The 17,826-nt window shown below is 39.7% G+C and overlaps 1 protein-coding gene across 2 annotated transcripts in view; it reads right to left on the bottom strand.

Annotated features, from left to right (window-relative positions):
• The window catches only part of VEGFD (vascular endothelial growth factor D), a 38,363-nt gene that overhangs the window by 4,620 nt on the left and 15,917 nt on the right, over positions 1-17,826 (bottom strand). For both annotated transcript variants that reach the window (XM_050964366.1, XM_050964359.1), the window contains 4 exons: positions 11,093-11,303; positions 7,798-7,988; positions 5,882-6,030; positions 5,111-5,208 (listed from right to left, as the gene is read on the bottom strand). In XM_050964366.1, the coding sequence (XP_050820323.1) occupies positions 5,111-5,208; positions 5,882-6,030; positions 7,798-7,988; positions 11,093-11,303 (649 nt within the window). The remainder of the gene's footprint in view (positions 1-5,110; positions 5,209-5,881; positions 6,031-7,797; positions 7,989-11,092; positions 11,304-17,826) is intronic.

The following is a 17,826-nucleotide window of genomic DNA, read 5'->3' as shown; positions in this document are numbered from 1 at the left end:
TCGAGCAAGTAAAGCAGGAAAATAAAAAATTGGAGACAGCTGTAGAAAACGTACAGAAGAAAAATAAAAAATTGGAGACAGCTGTAGAAAACCTGCAGAAGTAAAAAGTGCCGTCCTCTGGTGTTCAACGCACTTCAAGTGCTGTTACAGTGCCTGAAGAATGGGGACAGAAGTGGAAAAAGGTGGCCCTAGTAAAATTAAAAGATGAAATGGGGTCCACTGCACTGCAACCACCAACTTATGATAAAAGCCGGGTTCCAGTTAAACTTAAACCGGAACCTAGACTGGTGCCTGTCAGAACGGGACAAGTAAGTGCACAGAAGGAAACAGTAGCAAACAATACTCTCATTGAACTGGTAAATAAAATGAAGGAAAAAATAGAACAGTTCACAGAGCACATTAGGAGACAGGAACTGCAACTCGATCACAGGGGAGTAAATAAAAAAGAATTTCAAAGTAAAAAAAACTAAAATTAAGCGGGTTGACACCTAGAATTGATGCATTAACACATGGAGTTGTCCAAAAACAGTTAACTGCAGCAAAAAAGGGCACCCTCACCATCCATTTGGCATGCACACAAAAGCAACAGACACTGGGAGAACAAATTCAGGTTTTACAAGAGCAGGTAACTACCCCCAATCTTCTCTCAGAGCCAGGATAAAAACCAGGGGCGTAATTCCCAACTGTGCAGGTTCCCAATTGCTTTGACCCACGGAACCACACTCCGCGCTCATATCTAAAAATAGAACCTTCTTTCTCAAATATTTTTACATACCAGTTAAGTTTTGTCCTTTATATGTTTTCTCAGTTTGCTAAACTTGCTGCTGCTGCCTGTACTTTTAAATACCCTGATAGAGTTAATCTCTCTTGGCTCCGGTCTTGCTACCTTCCTAGGTTGCTCTTCACCCCCCCCTTTTTTCCTCGCCTCTCCTCACTTCTGCTTTTTCTGTGTTTTAAAAGTTAAAAGTTATAGTTTTTACAGAAACCTCCAAAAGATAAAGCAATTGAAAACAGAACAAAACAAGAAACAAAAAGAAAACAAGGTAAAAACTTTAAATCCAGTAAATTAATTATTTTAAATCCAGTAAATTAATTATTTTAACCCTTCAGGAATGCAACAGCTGGAATTATTCCTAACTTTCTTGAAGATATGGTTGCCAAGCAACAGAAGTGCACTCTCTGCTTCTAATCCTAACCATTAACTAATATTTGAAACATGGGCTTTTCTTATTTCCATATAGCAGAGTTTTAAAATAATGTTAAATATAAAATAATGCAAAATTCCTTGTTACCAAATTAATACAATACATTTGGCAAATATTAATATATTTTTTATCAAATTTATGCTACAAGTTTTAAATAAGGTGATAACTTGTTTATTCAGATGTTTAACCCTTTTTACTTTTTTATTTTTGGTTGTGTTATTTTATATAGTTATGAATAGAATTCTGGAGCCATTTGTTTTAATTGTAAGTTTGTCCTGTATGTCATGTGTGTGTCTTGTGTCTATGTGTGTGTGTCACGTGATTATTTTTAAAAATTATTTTAATTTTGTTGCAACAAAAGTCAATTTTATACCCTTTTAAAAAAATATGTAGATGTGTATATGTACCACCTTATTTTAAAATCATGGCTGGGGTATAATCATAGTATTATTAATGCTATTTTTTTGTGCAAAGTTCAAAAAGGTTTCAGTTATAAATATATGTACATATATTTCTGCCTCAGCAAATAATGCAAATAATGCAATTGCAAACAAAAAGAATTCTCTTTTATCAATCACAGTTTTGTTTTTTAGGTCTTTTTTTAATTTGTTAGTCAAAGAAAAAATGTGAGGGGAAACCTCATCATTAAGGTAAACACAATATTAACAAAAATGTTAATTTCTTGTTTGGGCTTTTTATAAACTTGTTTGCACTTTTAAATATAGTTAAAAGAATGTCACAATCAAAATGTTTTAAAATAACAATTTATACATAAAGCTAACCAAACAATTTCAACAAGTTTCCACCTTTGGCTCCCAAACATAACAAAGCATCATGAAAGTATACCCTCAAATACCCTTTGGTTTAATGTTATAGTTGGTTTAATTTTATATGCTTTTCTTTTGTTATGTTATGTTAATGGGAAGCAATGGTTGTTAAGGTTTGTGCTTCTAAACAGTTAACAAGAGTGAAGTTGGTATTACAAGCAAATTAACTCTAGAAAGCTAGTTAAAATTATGTTACTATCTCTTTTGCTGAAACAAAGTGTTCAGCAAAGGAAAACAATACACCTTCTCATGGAACATTATGAGCATTTATTTTAGCCGCAATGCACCTCAAACGAAAATGAATGTCTATACAACAACTGCAAAAGTATAGCTTGTGTTATAAAAGGCTCGGTCTCTATTACATTGTTCTTATTACATTGTAAACAAACTAAGTTAAAACTATGTATTAAGTTTGGGTTACTAAAAACAAACAAACAAAAAAACCCTTTACTATGTTAATTAACAAAAGTTGTTTAAGTTGCATCCCACAGACGAAAGATGCCAGAAAATATCACACCCTGAAGACACCAAATAATATCAGTATACAGTGAAGAAACCTCCAAGCATCAGGAAAAGAAAAATGAAGTGCTTTATAAATAAGAGACTGGTCAAATACACCTCGACTTACCATATATGGACAATTAAGTTAACAATCAGCTAAAAACCACTAGCTGGACCAGAAAAACTGTCATTTAATTTCAACTTGGTTACTGTGTAAAAACAAATATATTATTGCTGTACTACTGTATTATCATTGTACTGCTTGCTATATTATTGCTGTATTGTATTATTGCTGTACAACATGTACAATGTGTATAACCTTGCTAAACTGTTTAACCAACCCACAGGTAAAAATCAAAAAACAAATGGCAGCAAACAATATGAGGGCAAGAAAAAAAACAAATTGGTAAAGAAACTAAGTTACATTGTAACTACAAATTGGGTAAATAAATTGCCTGTTAGCACCAGTCATAATTTGGGTCAGTGACACTGCATCCTAACTGGGGCACATGTTATTCAAAACAATCTTGTTCAGTGGCTGGGTACCAATATTAAATCCTGACACAGCAATATTTGATAAATTGGTTACTGTCCGTTCAGTAGGTTATCTGGAAGACAGCATCCATAAAAAACAACTGAATCTACATCAACCAATGGAACAGAAAAGCTACCCACTTCTGTTTCCTGCCCAGTAAAGCTTACCCAAGGGTGACAACCAGCAGCAAGGGTAACCTATAAAATGAATAGACAGTACTGTGTAGTAACTAATTAGTAGTAGTGAAATGCTCTCTACTCCCCTCTCCTTGGGTGATGAACCTTGGCATATATTAATTGGTGTAGATTGTTCAATTCGCTCTTTGCTTTAGCCTCAAGGTCTTATTTAAAATTAATTTGTCTAAGCTACTGTCAAACTGCAGCAAATGATTGTTCATTATTGTAAATGTTTGTCTTACATCAGTAAAAGGCATAATACAGTTGTTATTTTAAGTCACCCTATTTTTCTTGTTGTTAGCCCATAGCACAAATGGCTAGATGGTAGGTGCAATATGAGTTTGCCTGGCGCCCCCTAACCCCCATGCTTTGGTCTTCCTATAAGGTATCAATTACTTAGCATTGATAAAGCCAGGATACCATAGTTGATGGACTAATGAGCTGATCCAGGATGACAAACCTGTGTCCCAGTAAAATTGGTTTCTTGTCTATTAATGCTAAGAGAGCATACTAGACAGAAAGAGTTTATGGAGTGATTCAGTTTTAGTTTAGGTCACTGGCCTAGGAATGCAAATGCTTGCCAAATTGCCTTTACTACTGGTTTGTATTCTTTAATTTGTTGAATGTAAGATCATCTAGAAAGCAAGATTTTCTTCTGTGTCCATGTAGTCCAGGTAGATTAGATTCCCATTATTGCCCATCTGAATATAAATATTGTATGGTATTTAGGGATATTTTTAATACCTCTCAATATGTTCAAAATTCTTTAGATTTATAGCAGGTTGTTTATTTCCCCTCAAGGAAAGTTTTCAGTTGATGGATTCAACTCTTCTCCACCAAGAAAAGAGGAAGGAGCCAATAGCTGATAATGATCTTATGCTTTTATACAAGTTGGATGCTTTCTTGGAAGTCACTTCTACATATCATTTCTACTAACGTTATTCTGTTCAGTTTGTATCCAGTAGCCTAACGGAGAGCCTTATTCTCACAAGTAGTTCCACTGGCATCATATAGAGTGTGCCCTGGCCTTGCCTGCATGCATAACTTTCTTCACGCAGTGGGTGAGGACCAAGGAGAGAGGGAGGGAGTCACAGCTCAACCCTGAGTGTCAACTTGCCAGCCAGAGAACTAGCTGGGCACAAGGGGAAAGAGAACAAAGAGCCCTGTAAAAGACTCGAGTGAAACATTCCCTCCTTCCCCCACATATGAGGGGAGCACAGGAAGCATTATGCCTCAGAGGGGTGTCTCTGAAGCACATTTCCTCTCAAGTGCAATTTATGTCGAGTCTAGCCTATAAGAATCAATCATGTGAGGAATGGTTTGCAGGATCAAACTCTAGAATCACTGAGGGCAGAAGCCCACACTCAGCACTTTTTTATTCATACAACCCTACTGATTTCAGTTAAGTTTTCATGTGTGCACTATGTATGAGGATAGAACGTAGCCCTGAATTTGAGTGGTAATATCTTTGCCAATTTATTTTAAACTCAGGAAAACATGAACATTTATTGAATACAGGTGAATAGATGTGGGATAGTGAGTTGAAAGCCCCCTAAACAAACGACTAAGTCATCCGTGTATAATGAAAATGTAGAGTGACTGCCAGCTACATTAATTCCTTCCAGGATATTGCTATTCCTTATTCGCATTGCTAATATGAAAAGGCAAAAATCCTCAGAAGAAAATGAGATGAGGGAACACCATTTGTGTGCGTGTTTACAACTAGAGTATTCTATAATAAGGCAATGCAGTCTATTGATTTAGAATCAAAGAGAAATCTCAGTGAGAAAAAGGAGAGAACCTTATCAACCCCCTTCTGATAGAGACAGTAGCTGCAGAAATGTCAGACAATGATACTACTTTTACCTTCCCTTCTGCCAGGATGTTCTTTATCTACCACGCATTCACATTTGTTGCTGTCCCATATCAAGCCACTGTGACAAAGTTTGCTGGTAAAAGGGCAACTAGAAGGAAAAACAACATGGTCAAATATTTTTAAAAAGCTTCACAAGAATTAATGTAGCTACTGAAAAAGACTAGTCAGGGAGTTTGCTCAAGACAATTATTTACTGCCAGACCTGTCAACTGTATTATGGGAAATAATGGCAATAGCAGTGCTTAATTTATGCCAGGGCTTGCTAGGGCTGAATCTTGGCACCTCTAGGCCTGGCAGTTCTTAGCTCAGGTGCCTCTGGGCTTGCCATGTTATGAAAGAAAAAAAACTGCTTGAGCCCCGGCACCTCTTTCATTACAAATTAAGCACTGTGTCATATTACCCTAGATAGGAACACTGTGGCAGTCTGCACTGACGTCCCAATTCAATGATGCACAAGTTAGGAACATGCCTAACTTTAAGAATACGAGTAGGTACATTAACTGCGATGGGATTACCCAAGTGCTTCTAGTTCGGTACTTGCTGAATTGTGACCTCAATCTGGCTGCCAAATATATGCAGACTAAACCTTTTTACAGCAGGTTTGGGTTTGGCTCTATAAGTTTGAAGAATACCCAGGATATCTGGAAACTAGTGGGAAAGCAAAAGATGGAAGAAAAGCAGTAGCGAATGACTTAAAACAAAAGAGCTTCCTAGTTAATCCAGTATAATCTGTAATATTTTGTAAAGACAGAGAGCCTTACCCATCCTCCTCTGGGTACTGGACAGATCTTCGTATGATGGCATATTGGTGATGCTGAGCAGTTGATAAGCATCTACAACCTGTGTGGTTGGCAATTTTGACTGGCACTGGCTCTGGCACACTTGTCAAAGGAACTGAAATCTCAAAGAGCTAGAAGAATGAAATATACTGTTCAGTTTCTATTATACACCTATCATTATTTCTTAAAATCTTTTTAATGCCAGCTTCCTACTCACTGCCATTTCCCCTCTACCACCCCCCTTCCTCTTTTCTGCTGGTAGCCACCGCAGGTCGGACCTAAGTTACCCAAAAGGGAAAATTAAGCAATGCCCACGGAGCTAGGAACTGGTCAGCATAGTCGACCCAGGGCTAACAAAATGATGTATTGTAAATATCATTTACCGAGCAATCAACAGTATGTTTCATGATTGAAGCTGAAAAACATGTAGATGACTGGAACTTGTTTTCATATACATTAGCAATGTAACCTCAATCACTTATATAGAGACTCATTTATCTTGTCTGTCTCAACTTCCAGCGGATTTTTCACCATGAAGACTACAATTTCTCTGTAAAGAAATAAAGAGCTCAGGCGACAATTCTGTTCTCAGTAACACTGATGTAAGTTTGGAGTAACTTCATTGATGTTAGTAGAATGATTCTGGATTTACATGGTTGTATCTGGGAACAGAATGTACCCAAAGGCTTTTGAAAATAGCTATTTTGAAGGAAGTTAAAGGAATGTTACACTCTGCAGAATTGAATAAACTTTAGTTTTTTAACAGACTTATAAACTACTGCTCCAAGCATAACTACATGAATAAATAAATGATTTCTAGCCTAACCCAGACCTCTGAGATGGTCAGACATCTGTGGTATACATACAACAGCTCATAAGACCACTCTCCTCCTGATGTGAAGTGGAACTGATTAACAAACATCTACATAGAAGGTATTGGGCCTGATTCACCATTGTGTTACTCCAGGTTTGTTCCAGCACAACTCCACTGAAATCAGTGGAATTACACTGATACACAACTGGAATAACACATAGGTGGGTCAAGACCACTGGTTTTAGAATCCTTGTTCCAGGAATATTTTAACTTTCTCTCTAAACAATTGTCCACAAATTTTGTACCAGTGCAAAAACTTTTCATAACTAGAATTTAATGTATCTCTGTAAAGGCATAAAGTTTTAACAACCGTAAATTAATAGTGCTGCCTGCAAAATTCAGGTTATTTGCTGCCTGTTGCTACTTAGCAGTATCTGCCTATTGATTTAAGCCTACATTTTCAGAAGCAATTTGCGATTTTGGACACTGAAAACCTAAGGCATTTGTAATGAGGGCACCTTATTTTCAAAGAGCAGCTGCATAGCACTTGGGAAATTCAAGCTCCTTTAAGGCATGTGAAGCAGGACACCCAAACGATGAGACACCTAAAATCACTAGTCACTTTTCTTTTGTCACTGGCCACAATTTTCAAAATTTAGAACTTATCTCTGAGGCACTACCATGAGAATTTCCTACAGAATCCATTAGGTCAGTGATATTGGGAGTCTCCATGAGCCACTAGCATCAGGAAATCCCAGGTTTCAGCTACAGAATAAAGAAGAATTAAACTCATTAACGCAACACGAGATCATAGTCCATTCACGTGAGCTCATTCTCCACTGCTGTGCACCAGGTTTCGTCATGTATACTTGTGTAAAGTGACTATAAAATGGTACTAAATCATCATTCGCCAGGCCTTATTCGCTTGGTATCAATACAAATGTATGCTTATCATTACGACTGTAGAGAATAGCTGTATCCTCAGGTATCTCCATAACTGGCTTTCAGAGGCCCAGCATCCTCTTCCCTCACTTTGTTTCAGAGCCAGTGACAGGCTAGAAGGAAGACAAATTGTTTCAATTACCGTTTTTGAAACATAAGTTGTGCTTGTGTTCATACAGCCCAAGCTCTCCTCATTGCAGCAACCTCCACACCGGAACACATTCACACAGGGAGGCTTAAAGAACTTGTTGGTGGTTGTACCTAGTTCTTTGGCAACTTCCACGCAGGTCTCCCTTGGCATACACTGAGTTTTTTGCCATTCCTCATCTATCACTGTAGAAAGCACAATCATTATGAACAGTATTGAAAAAATAATAATAACTGCATTCAATTAAAAAAGACTCAAGAAGCAGGTCTGGGATGGAATCCTGGCCCTACTGAAGTTAATGGCAAAACTCCCATTGACTTTGATAGGGACAGGATCTCATCAATAGGCAAAGACATTAAAAAATGACCAGTGAATTTGAGTGCCTCCATTTTTGGATACCCAGCATGAGTCACTTTAAAGGAACCTGATTTTCAGAGGGAGGTGCTCAGCGCTTTCTTAAAATCAGGCTCCATCAAGATCTCTCAAATTGGACACCCAACATCACCAGTCACTTTTGAACATCTTGGCCCTAGGATCCGTTTATTTGCCATTGTTCAATTAGGACTTTGGGGCATGGATTCTGATTTTCATCATAGCAGTGTAAACCTGGAGTAACGGCACTAGAGTCGATAGAATTACTCCATTTGATACCAGTGTATCGAGATCAGAATCTGACTTTGAGCTTCCGGTTAAAGTAGAAAATTAATTTAATTGTGCGCATATCATCATTCAAGATGTCACTTGTATAACAGAAATATTCATCAAGCACACACACGTTCTCCCACTATTAATCACTTTGAAAAACAGGTGTTGTTGTAGGGAGACTAGATCAGAGAAGTGCATTTTACATTTTGTTTTTCAAGCACTGAGATTTGTGCTCATTCTGATCTCTTCCATGCATGAGTTACATATTCATGGAGCTCAGGGAAGATGAAGACCAAAATCTGGAATTTGCCCTGGTAGTTCACGGGGAACCAGTAAAGAGAGACAAGCAATGGGGTGATAAGCATCTATGTCTTTGGCCTAGTCTTCACACAATACTACATCATTAAAACAAAACACACCATAGACAGAGATCAGTCCCTGATGACTGGGAGAGGGAAAGAGAAATATAAGTTTATGTGAATGATTTTAGTAGGTGCTCAGTCAGATTCTGTGGTGATTCAGGGCATATTAGAACATTAATAGAGTGGGATTTGGAATAATTCCGCCTTAGAAGATGGGGAAGAAGACCTAACAGGATTTTTCTACCACAAATTTCAATTATTTGAATTTAAATGATCTTCTCACCTGGATCTGGTGAGGATATTTGGCAGTTCTGTATCTGGAGTTAGATGTTTAAAGAGAAAGGGAAGAGAAAGCTAACAGCTCCTTCAGATGACTCAGTAAAGGTCATCTGTAGACTATTGCTTCATCTGTTTATACTTGCTACTCTTTTGAGATGGTGACTGTTTTTCTAACCTTATTAGCTAAGCAGTTATATTATTTTTAGGTGTTGATAAGTGGTCAGGAAATGATATTTTTTCGCTAATGTATTCTGCTTTTTTTGGTCTCCTTCCTCTGAAACATCAGAGATTGCTACAAATGGAGATTGGACACAGGATGGGGTGGATTTGTGCTCAGAGTTCTCCCTCTCTGCTGCTTGGCTGATGAGTCTGGCTCACATGCTCAGAGTTGGACTCACTGTCATACTCAGGGTCAGGAAGGAATTTTCCACCAGGTCCGATTGGCAGAGATCATGTGTGGGGGTGGGTGGGTTCACCACCTTCTGCAGCATACAGTGTTGGTTGCTTGCTTGGTTCGTGTAGGCATATCTCTCTAAATCAATTCCCGGCCATTGCAGAGGCCTCAGGTTTTGGTGCAATTTGGTCCCTCCTGCCCTCTGCCTGTGGCACACAATAGTTAAGTTGCTTGAGGGTTGTAGTACTTTGGTCTAATTTTAGTTGTTGGGTTTAGTGTGTGGGTGCTGGGTGGCAGTTGGTGGCCTGCAATATACAGAAGGTCAGACTGGATGATTTGATGGCCTCTTCTGGCCTTAAATTCTGACTCTGTGACTCTAAATCCCATTCAATTACTTGCAAGCTAATTTAGTGTGGGCACTTTTGTCTGTATCTTTGGGCTTCAGCTCAGAGATGCAAATTAAGCTCCAGCTAACACAGCCAAGTCTTAGTTTAGCTAAAATGAATAAGCAAAAGATGTGGAAGTGTCAGCAAAGATGTGAAAGAGGGACTGCAAATATCCTAGAAGTCGTATAGGAATAGGATCACTGTTTTCTGGCTTCTACACAGGGAAGTTAATATTCTGGCTGTAGTCACACTGTATCAAGTTCAAGACTGTACAATAAAAGGAACAGATCTTTTACACCTTGTTACTTCACAGCTTGTATAATAAAGGTCTATCATATAATATCTATTCACGTCATCAAGGAACAATCACTATCTCTTTCTTTTAGTTCAATGAATTTAGATTAGATCTTGATTCTCTCATTTGAAAAGGGAGTCGTATTTTAATTCATTCTACGTGAGGGTCTAGATTATGACTACCTACATCTCATTCGGGTATTAAGTCTATTGTTTTAGCACCTACTTCCTCTCTCCAGAGAGATTTTCTCAGACTCTTAAAGAAGATCAAGGCAGTACCTCCTTGCTAGGTAGCTCCCACCCATACGGAGTGGTGGCAATCTCTCTGCTGATGAGGTGCCTTATATCAGAACACAGCTCATAAAAGTAGGAATTCCAATGCTTTCTGTAAGGCTCATTTGTCTCTGTCTGCAGGCAAATTCCAGGATTTAGCATTTTGCTGTTGGCAGTCCCTTCAGCCAGCCTTTCCAAGCCATTCCTGCATGTTTACTTCTCCTCTTGTTTTGTTGACTGGCAAATCCATATTTCATATATCTTTTCTTTGGCTTGTGTACAGAGAGCACTAAACCAGCTCTGACCATAAACCAGGAAGACGTATGCAGGGTGTTGCCTAACACGTTCCTTCACATGATGTTTCTTTACTCATTCACTATTTCCCCTCTGAAGCTGTCTATTCTAAGAATGCCTGTTTATTTAACTCCTAGTCACACATGCGCTTGGTGATCCTGAAAATCATAGATTCTTAGGGTTGGAAGGGACCTCAGGAGGCCACCTAGTCCAACCCCCTGCTCAAAGCAGGACCAATCCCCAACTAAATCCCCCAATCCCTAAATGGCCTCCTCAAGGATTGAAGTCACAACCCTAGGTTTAGCAAGCCAATGCTCAAACCACTGATGAAGTTGATGACTCATGCACAACTGCACACTTACCTCTCAGTGTCTCAATGTCATAGAAAGCAGCAGCAAATCTGGTGGAGCGATGGGACGCAGACCGGGAATCTAAATGGGAGAGGCTTTTGAGTTTTAGTCTGCATTTCCACAGCTTCCAGTCCTCAGCGTGAGTGATTCGAAGCAGCTCTTCCAGACTGGCTGCGTTCCTTATCAGCTGTTCTGACCGTTCCAATGCTGACAGAGATGCCCTCTGTGATGAAAGAGGAACATCAGAAGGGCAGTGCACTTGCAATATGTACAGAATGCAGTACACAAGAACCACTTTAAAAAAACAGCACTATATTTACAGTGAGACAGCTCCAGGAGACATTGTGCTTGCCTGAGTCACAAAGCCCGCTAGTGCTCCTGCTGGAATGATATAACTCTTATCCACCCCCAAGGCAGACCTGTACCTATAAGGCCCAATCCAGCTTGTTTCCTAATGTCAGTATTAATAAAATACACCCATTTGTGAGAGGGTGTCATGTTCCAGGACCCTACATAGAAATGCAGGGGTTTTCTGCTGACTCAGCCTGATGTAAAGATTAGTGCCCTGCCTACAGCATTATTTCTGCTGACTCCAAGTAGCTCTAACCAATGTGATGATAAAGAGTTTTGCATGTCTCTGAAGAACTGGGGAACCAGGGGTAAGGCCATATACAGGGAGAAAGGGGAGCGAGGCTCTGCAGGAAGACATCTTAGGAACAAGCCAAACTCAGGAGAAAGCTTCGATTGAGGTTCATGGTTTAATAAAGGCTTACCGCAGGAAGAGAGATGAATTTTGGACATTAACCCAGGGTGTGCACAGTGCTGAGAGCCAGATGGAGAGTCTGCCTGTTCACAAGAATCTTACCTGTTTTCCGGTATTAATTATTGGCCATATCCCGCAGACCTCCTCAAGCAAAACTATTGTAGTTACTGAGAGTATTATTCACAAGTCAATTTACAGCTGTGGCTTCAGCATATTATTTGTGAGCATTCCTTACTGGAAGCGTACAGTATTTCTCTGACTATGTATGCACATGTGTATTGCGCTGTGATGGGGCTCATGGTAATATTTTTTTGCACATGACGAAGTGCTGCCCTCCCTGGGATCTTATCTCATCAATTCTCATAAGCAAAACTTCAATTCTTATAAGTAAAAGAACATCGAGGAAACCCCAATATATGAAACTGGTGATTGAGCAGGTAATAGTCCAAGATCTGTATCGATATTAAACCAGTGCTCCATATACAATCAGGGGGACACCATGCTGCATGAGGAGCAGTCTTCTGGACAAGATGTAAAACCAACAGCCTGACTACATGTGTTGTTAATTATCAAAACATCCGAGGCATTTTCATTTTTATTTATTTATTTTCAAGAGTATAGATGTTAGCTCGGATGTTCTGGCCAACTTTGTTTTTGGGTAATTACTTTCCACCTACCTAAAATTCCCTGCTTAGGTCACTTGAAATAAGTTATTCACTCCTATCCTAAACCTATATGTAGCATTACTCTGTACTCTAGCCTGTGGTCATGTTTCACCTTACAGACTACTGTGTTTCACTGGTGAGTAAAGTGATTTCTGCTGTAGTTTACATTTAGTGAAGCTTGAAAAGTACTTTTAAACCTTTCTGGAAATCCAGCCCAAAAGTGTAATATAAATATGAATAATTATCACAAATACTGAACTGCAATGCCACTCTAGTTCTGTTGATCTAGGAAAGCTGAAAAAAAAGCTGAGAAAATAATTTGTAATAAATAATTAATTGTAAGAATTTTGCCTATTTTTTTCCATTTGCAAATTGTCTGCTCAATCTCACAGACACTAAGAGTTTAGGACCAATAATAAAGCAGTTAACGAGTAAGCAGTTCAAGTGCAGTAGAACGGAATAGAATGGCAAACACCCTCAAACAGTACCATGATGTCCTTTATTAGTGCAAGAAGACGTTCCAGCGCAATCAACAGTGTCTGGGACTTTTAAACCAGATTTAAATTAAAGGGAACTTTTAAAATGAGACTATGATATTATGCAAATTCAAAGAGATAGCTCTGTACTGTACATGAAGGCCAGTAGTTTGAGGAGGAATTTTTTGTTTGTTCTTTGGGGGAGGGAAGGGTGTTCAAGAGTTTACTAAGGGATTTCCTAAAAATTACTATTCAAGCAAAAAAGTCTGACAACACTAAGAACACAATAAAGAGAAAAGCATGAACACATCTGCATGATCACTGTGAATCTATGCCTCGTCTACGATAGAAAGCCATACCACTTTGATTATACTTGTATAACTCTCTTCACTGTTCCAAGCCCCTCAGTTTTATAGTGCAGCTGAGCCAGCTGTGTACCTGCACAAGGAATAGTTCCAGGTCTTTTCATATATTAGCTTCTTTTGGGGGTGGAAAGATTTTATAGTTATTTTCTTCTCCCCAGTAATCCCCATCCTAATCTATGGCACCCTGAAGCACTTTACTGCGAAGGCAACAGCTGCTGAGATAAACCATTGCTCCCTTAGGAGCACTGCTTAGCCTGCTCAAAGTTTGTACCTGATCAATGGTATGGAGAGGGAATGATGCGCGGGGTGGTGCAGGGTGATGCAAAGCCTTTCCCCTCTAGCATCTTGTATTCCATAACCATTTCCACTTCGCTAACTGACAGAGATCGCCCATCATCCTCAAAGGTCCCACCTCATGCACAACTCCTCCCTCCAGTTGAAAAGATTTCCTCCAGACTAGGGCCCTGATTGCGCAAAGCACTTAAGCATGTGCATATCTTTCAGCACATGCTTAAGTCCATCCCTATTCAGAAAAGCACTTAAGCATGTGTTTAGCTTTAAGGGTGTTAAGGACATGTTTCAAATTCACTGGGACTGCTCACACCTTAAGCTAGCGCTTAAGTACTTTGCCAGATTACTTTGCCGGATCACAGACAGAGTGTTCAGGACCTTGAAGGCCATCATCCCTCAAACCATAGGGTAGATTGAACTTGCCTTCTTAAGGCTGTCACAAGAAGGGATAAGGTTGTGTAGCATTGAGAGGAAGACTTCAGGTAATGTTTAACTAGCCATTTCACAGTCCTACCAAAAATGCAGCAGCCTAGATTCTTTGGAGGTTGGAGAGGTTTTCTGAGTTGGGTCCCCCACTCTGATTCAAGGGGAACAAGAGCAAGAAAAGCTCAGTTCAGAGAGTGTAATGTGGAAATCTTAGTTCTTTTGGCAGGGATATTGTAATAGACTGTGTTTCTCCTATTTCCAGTCAGATCACATCGTGTATACATGGTTTTTCATAATTTAAGAGCATTCAAAAATAAAAACTTTTTAAATGAGTGTGAAAATGCAGCAAACCTGTTAATTATCCATAGCCTGTGAACTCTGAGACACAAGGGATTCTATAGGATTATGCACTGTTTCTTGTGGCAGAGCAGCAATGAATATTGTTCGATACCAAAATCATCCTAGAACACATCATCAAATAAATTGTTCTAAAAATGACCTCGTACAGTGAAAACATGAAAACGCTAAAGCACCATATGGTTGCCTGGTACTGTAAAACATGCAGAAAAGGACAGGATCGTGCCTGCTTATTGCTGCAAATCTACAGCAGACAACACATATTACACACACACACACAGATGCCGGAAAGCCTTATCTTAAAACAGTGCAGCTGTGCCGGTTTTAGACATGACAAATCATGGAAAGGCTCCCCAGAAGATGTGTGCGTTAGCATTTCCCAAGCCCACCTCCTGCTTGCTGTTCAAATGTCTCTTCCTCCCTCCACCGCAGCCTCTCTTTGGGGACAAAGGTTTAAAGTTGATTGAAACAGAAGGGCAGCGAGATTGCACAGCCAAGGAAGAGGCGGAGAGGTTTGAGGAGTGCTGCTTATCAAGGACTTGATCCTGCACCATTAAAATCAATGGGAGCTTTGCGATTGACTTTGGTGAGCATAGGATCAAGTCCCAAAAGCATGGAAAAGGAAGGGAGCTCCCCTCTGCTTCAGCAGATGATGGGAGCTGCCTTTTCTCGGCTATCTCTGACTTCAAGCAATGTGCAGAGGGCACCTCCCACTCACCTCTCACTGCCCTGATTCCATCTCTTCTGCACTCTTTCCATGTTCCAAACATGGCTTTGTCCACTGGTCCATACCCTGGTGTGTGCCAGACACCCCATCTCTACCTTTTTTCACTTCAGTTCGGTCTGCAACCACCTCCTGTCTTCCCACTTCATCTCACACTGTTCTCTTCCTCACTGTGCTTTCTAGTTCAGTGTCAGAGACTCCTTCTGCCAAGTCTTTACCTTTGGAAATAAGTCTGATGAGGTCTGATCAGACTTACCTGTAGTCAGGTAGTTCAGTCTCAGGAGGGTTGGTCAGGCTGGAGGATTCTGGTGCTGAAGGATCTCTCACTCACTGTCTTCCCCTTTCCTTAAGCTCATCCAGGAGGATGTGGAAATATCTGTCATTTCCACTGTTGTTATTATTTGTATTGTGTCAGTACCTAGTCATGGAATGGGATCCCATTGTGCGAGGCACTGTGCACACAGCTACTAAAACAACTATCCGTGCCTCAAAAAACTTACCATCTACAATGCTTTGGGAGAGTCATGAGAAACTAGTCATGATAGACTCATATACATGACCCTAAAATGAACAAAATCACATTTCAAGCTATTTCATGGTGAATCTGACAAGTTTTACAATGTTCAAATGCCAAAAAGCACACACTACAAATGACAAAACACAAATGCTATGGCCTACAGTAAGAGGTTCTGCAGGAAGACACAAATAACAAATATCAAACCAAAGTCTTATGTTTACATAACTGATCCCAGGCTCTTTGGTTTACAACCATTTGTAATATTATTTTTGAACTGTAAGAATGGATTCCATAACAGAAGGTAATAATCATATTTGTATTAGTGTCAAGCTGTATGTTTTTCCATAACACTGAACTCTCAGATTTTCCAAAGCTATCCTTCAACAATAAGAGGAAAATCTGTTTTTCTGCACTGAGCTATGCACAGTCTCACAGACATCAAGAAACAATTCCTCAGGTCAACTTTGGGATGTTTAGATACTTATAACTTTTGTATTTCCAGAAGAAGCCATAAAGAACTAACATCTATCTTCTCTCTAATAATTTGAGACGTGTGCAGAACCCTAAAACCCCTTAAAATAGGTAACACTGGAATGGAAAAGAAGATGGTGCGAGCAAAGGCCTTTCCCACTTGATTTACAAAGACAAGACCAGGTACTCAGTGAGTAAAAATTAGGCATAGCTCCACTGAATTCAATAAAGTGCTGATATACATCAGATGAGGATCTGGCCCACAGACCATACAGTATATCTATAAAGTGCAAACTCAGCCCTGTCCTGAGACTGGGCTTTACTAACAAAACAATCCACAAACAGATGACACAAGTATCAGTAACACCTTCTCCCTAGCTCCTAGGTTTCCTTCCCAAGGATTGCTCAGCCCACACCCTACATCTTAACTCTCTGTAGAGCCATCTCCACCAGAAGTCAGCAGGACCCACCTAACACTTTCCCAGCAGGATCAACATCTGCTAACAGGGTGGGGATGCTTAAGACTAATAAACTGCTGGCCTGTTACAGATGGATTTTGCACTTTTGATTTGTTTCGACTTTGGACCATTCAGCATCTCATGCAGGAATTTTACACAACTGGAAAAAGATGAGTGCAAAGTAATAAGAAAAGAAAGACATACTCAGGTCTTAAATTCATGTGAGGAACTGTAAAGAAACAAGCGTATCTGCAAATCAAAAGCCACTTTCTTCAAGGACTGCGACAATTAGCTTCCTCACTTAGGTAAATGTATCCATTGTGAAGCATAGCCAGTGCAGAATGAGAGACAGAAAGCTTGACTAAAAACCAAGGTTACATTTTCATTAATTTGACGATGGTCCCACTTGTACCTTTCACTCTATATCAGTGTTTGTCAAACTGGGGTTGCTGCTTGTGCAGAGAAAGCCCCTGGTGGGCCGGGCCGGTTTGTTTACCTGCCCCGTCCGCAGGTCCGGCCAATAGCAGCTCCCACTGGCCGCGGATCATTGCTTCAGGCCAATGGGAGCTACTGGAAGCAGCACGGGCTGAGGGACTTACTGGCTGCCATTACAACCCAAGAAAGGCCTCATGAAAACCTTATTTAACTGATAAAATCATCTCCCTCAAAGTCCTACCCACACCACCTTCACACCTAAGCAAACATTCCAGTGCTTTCCAGACTAACAGACATGGATGCTGTTGTAATGAGCACTACACAAATAGCAATGGAACGCTTAGCTATGACTCCTATGTCTCAGGCCAGGGAAAGGGAGACCTCAATAATATTGCCTTGTTTAATGGAGCACTGATACAGCTTCTCAGTGGCTAAGCTATATAGAGATGCCAAGTGCTGTATCTTGACAAGGAAAGAGTCTGCATAACACAGAGTGGAGATCTTGTTAATACCATGTTACAAACATTTTAAAATAAGTTTGAAATAAATCTCTTTTTTTAAGATTAATCCGATTATCCTGGGAGAGTGCTACTCACAATGTAGCATGAGTGTCTGGACAATTTCAGCTTACAGCTGTCATTTGAAAATGTAAAAGAGACAAAAAATCTGGATGTGAATTTCTTCGTCCTGGTAAGTAAGTAGGAGTACTGTTACATTCATGAGAGGTCATGAGGAAGGTGGTGAGATGAAATAATCACAATCTTTTTATCTAGAGTTATCTGTTGTATAGCTTCCAGT

Source organism: Gopherus flavomarginatus, chromosome 1 (genome assembly GCF_025201925.1).
Source record: "Gopherus flavomarginatus isolate rGopFla2 chromosome 1, rGopFla2.mat.asm, whole genome shotgun sequence".
Classification (NCBI taxonomy): domain Eukaryota; kingdom Metazoa; phylum Chordata; order Testudines; family Testudinidae; genus Gopherus; species Gopherus flavomarginatus.
Note: the sequence above shows the minus strand (reverse complement) of the source record. Positions and strands in the feature narration are given on the sequence as shown.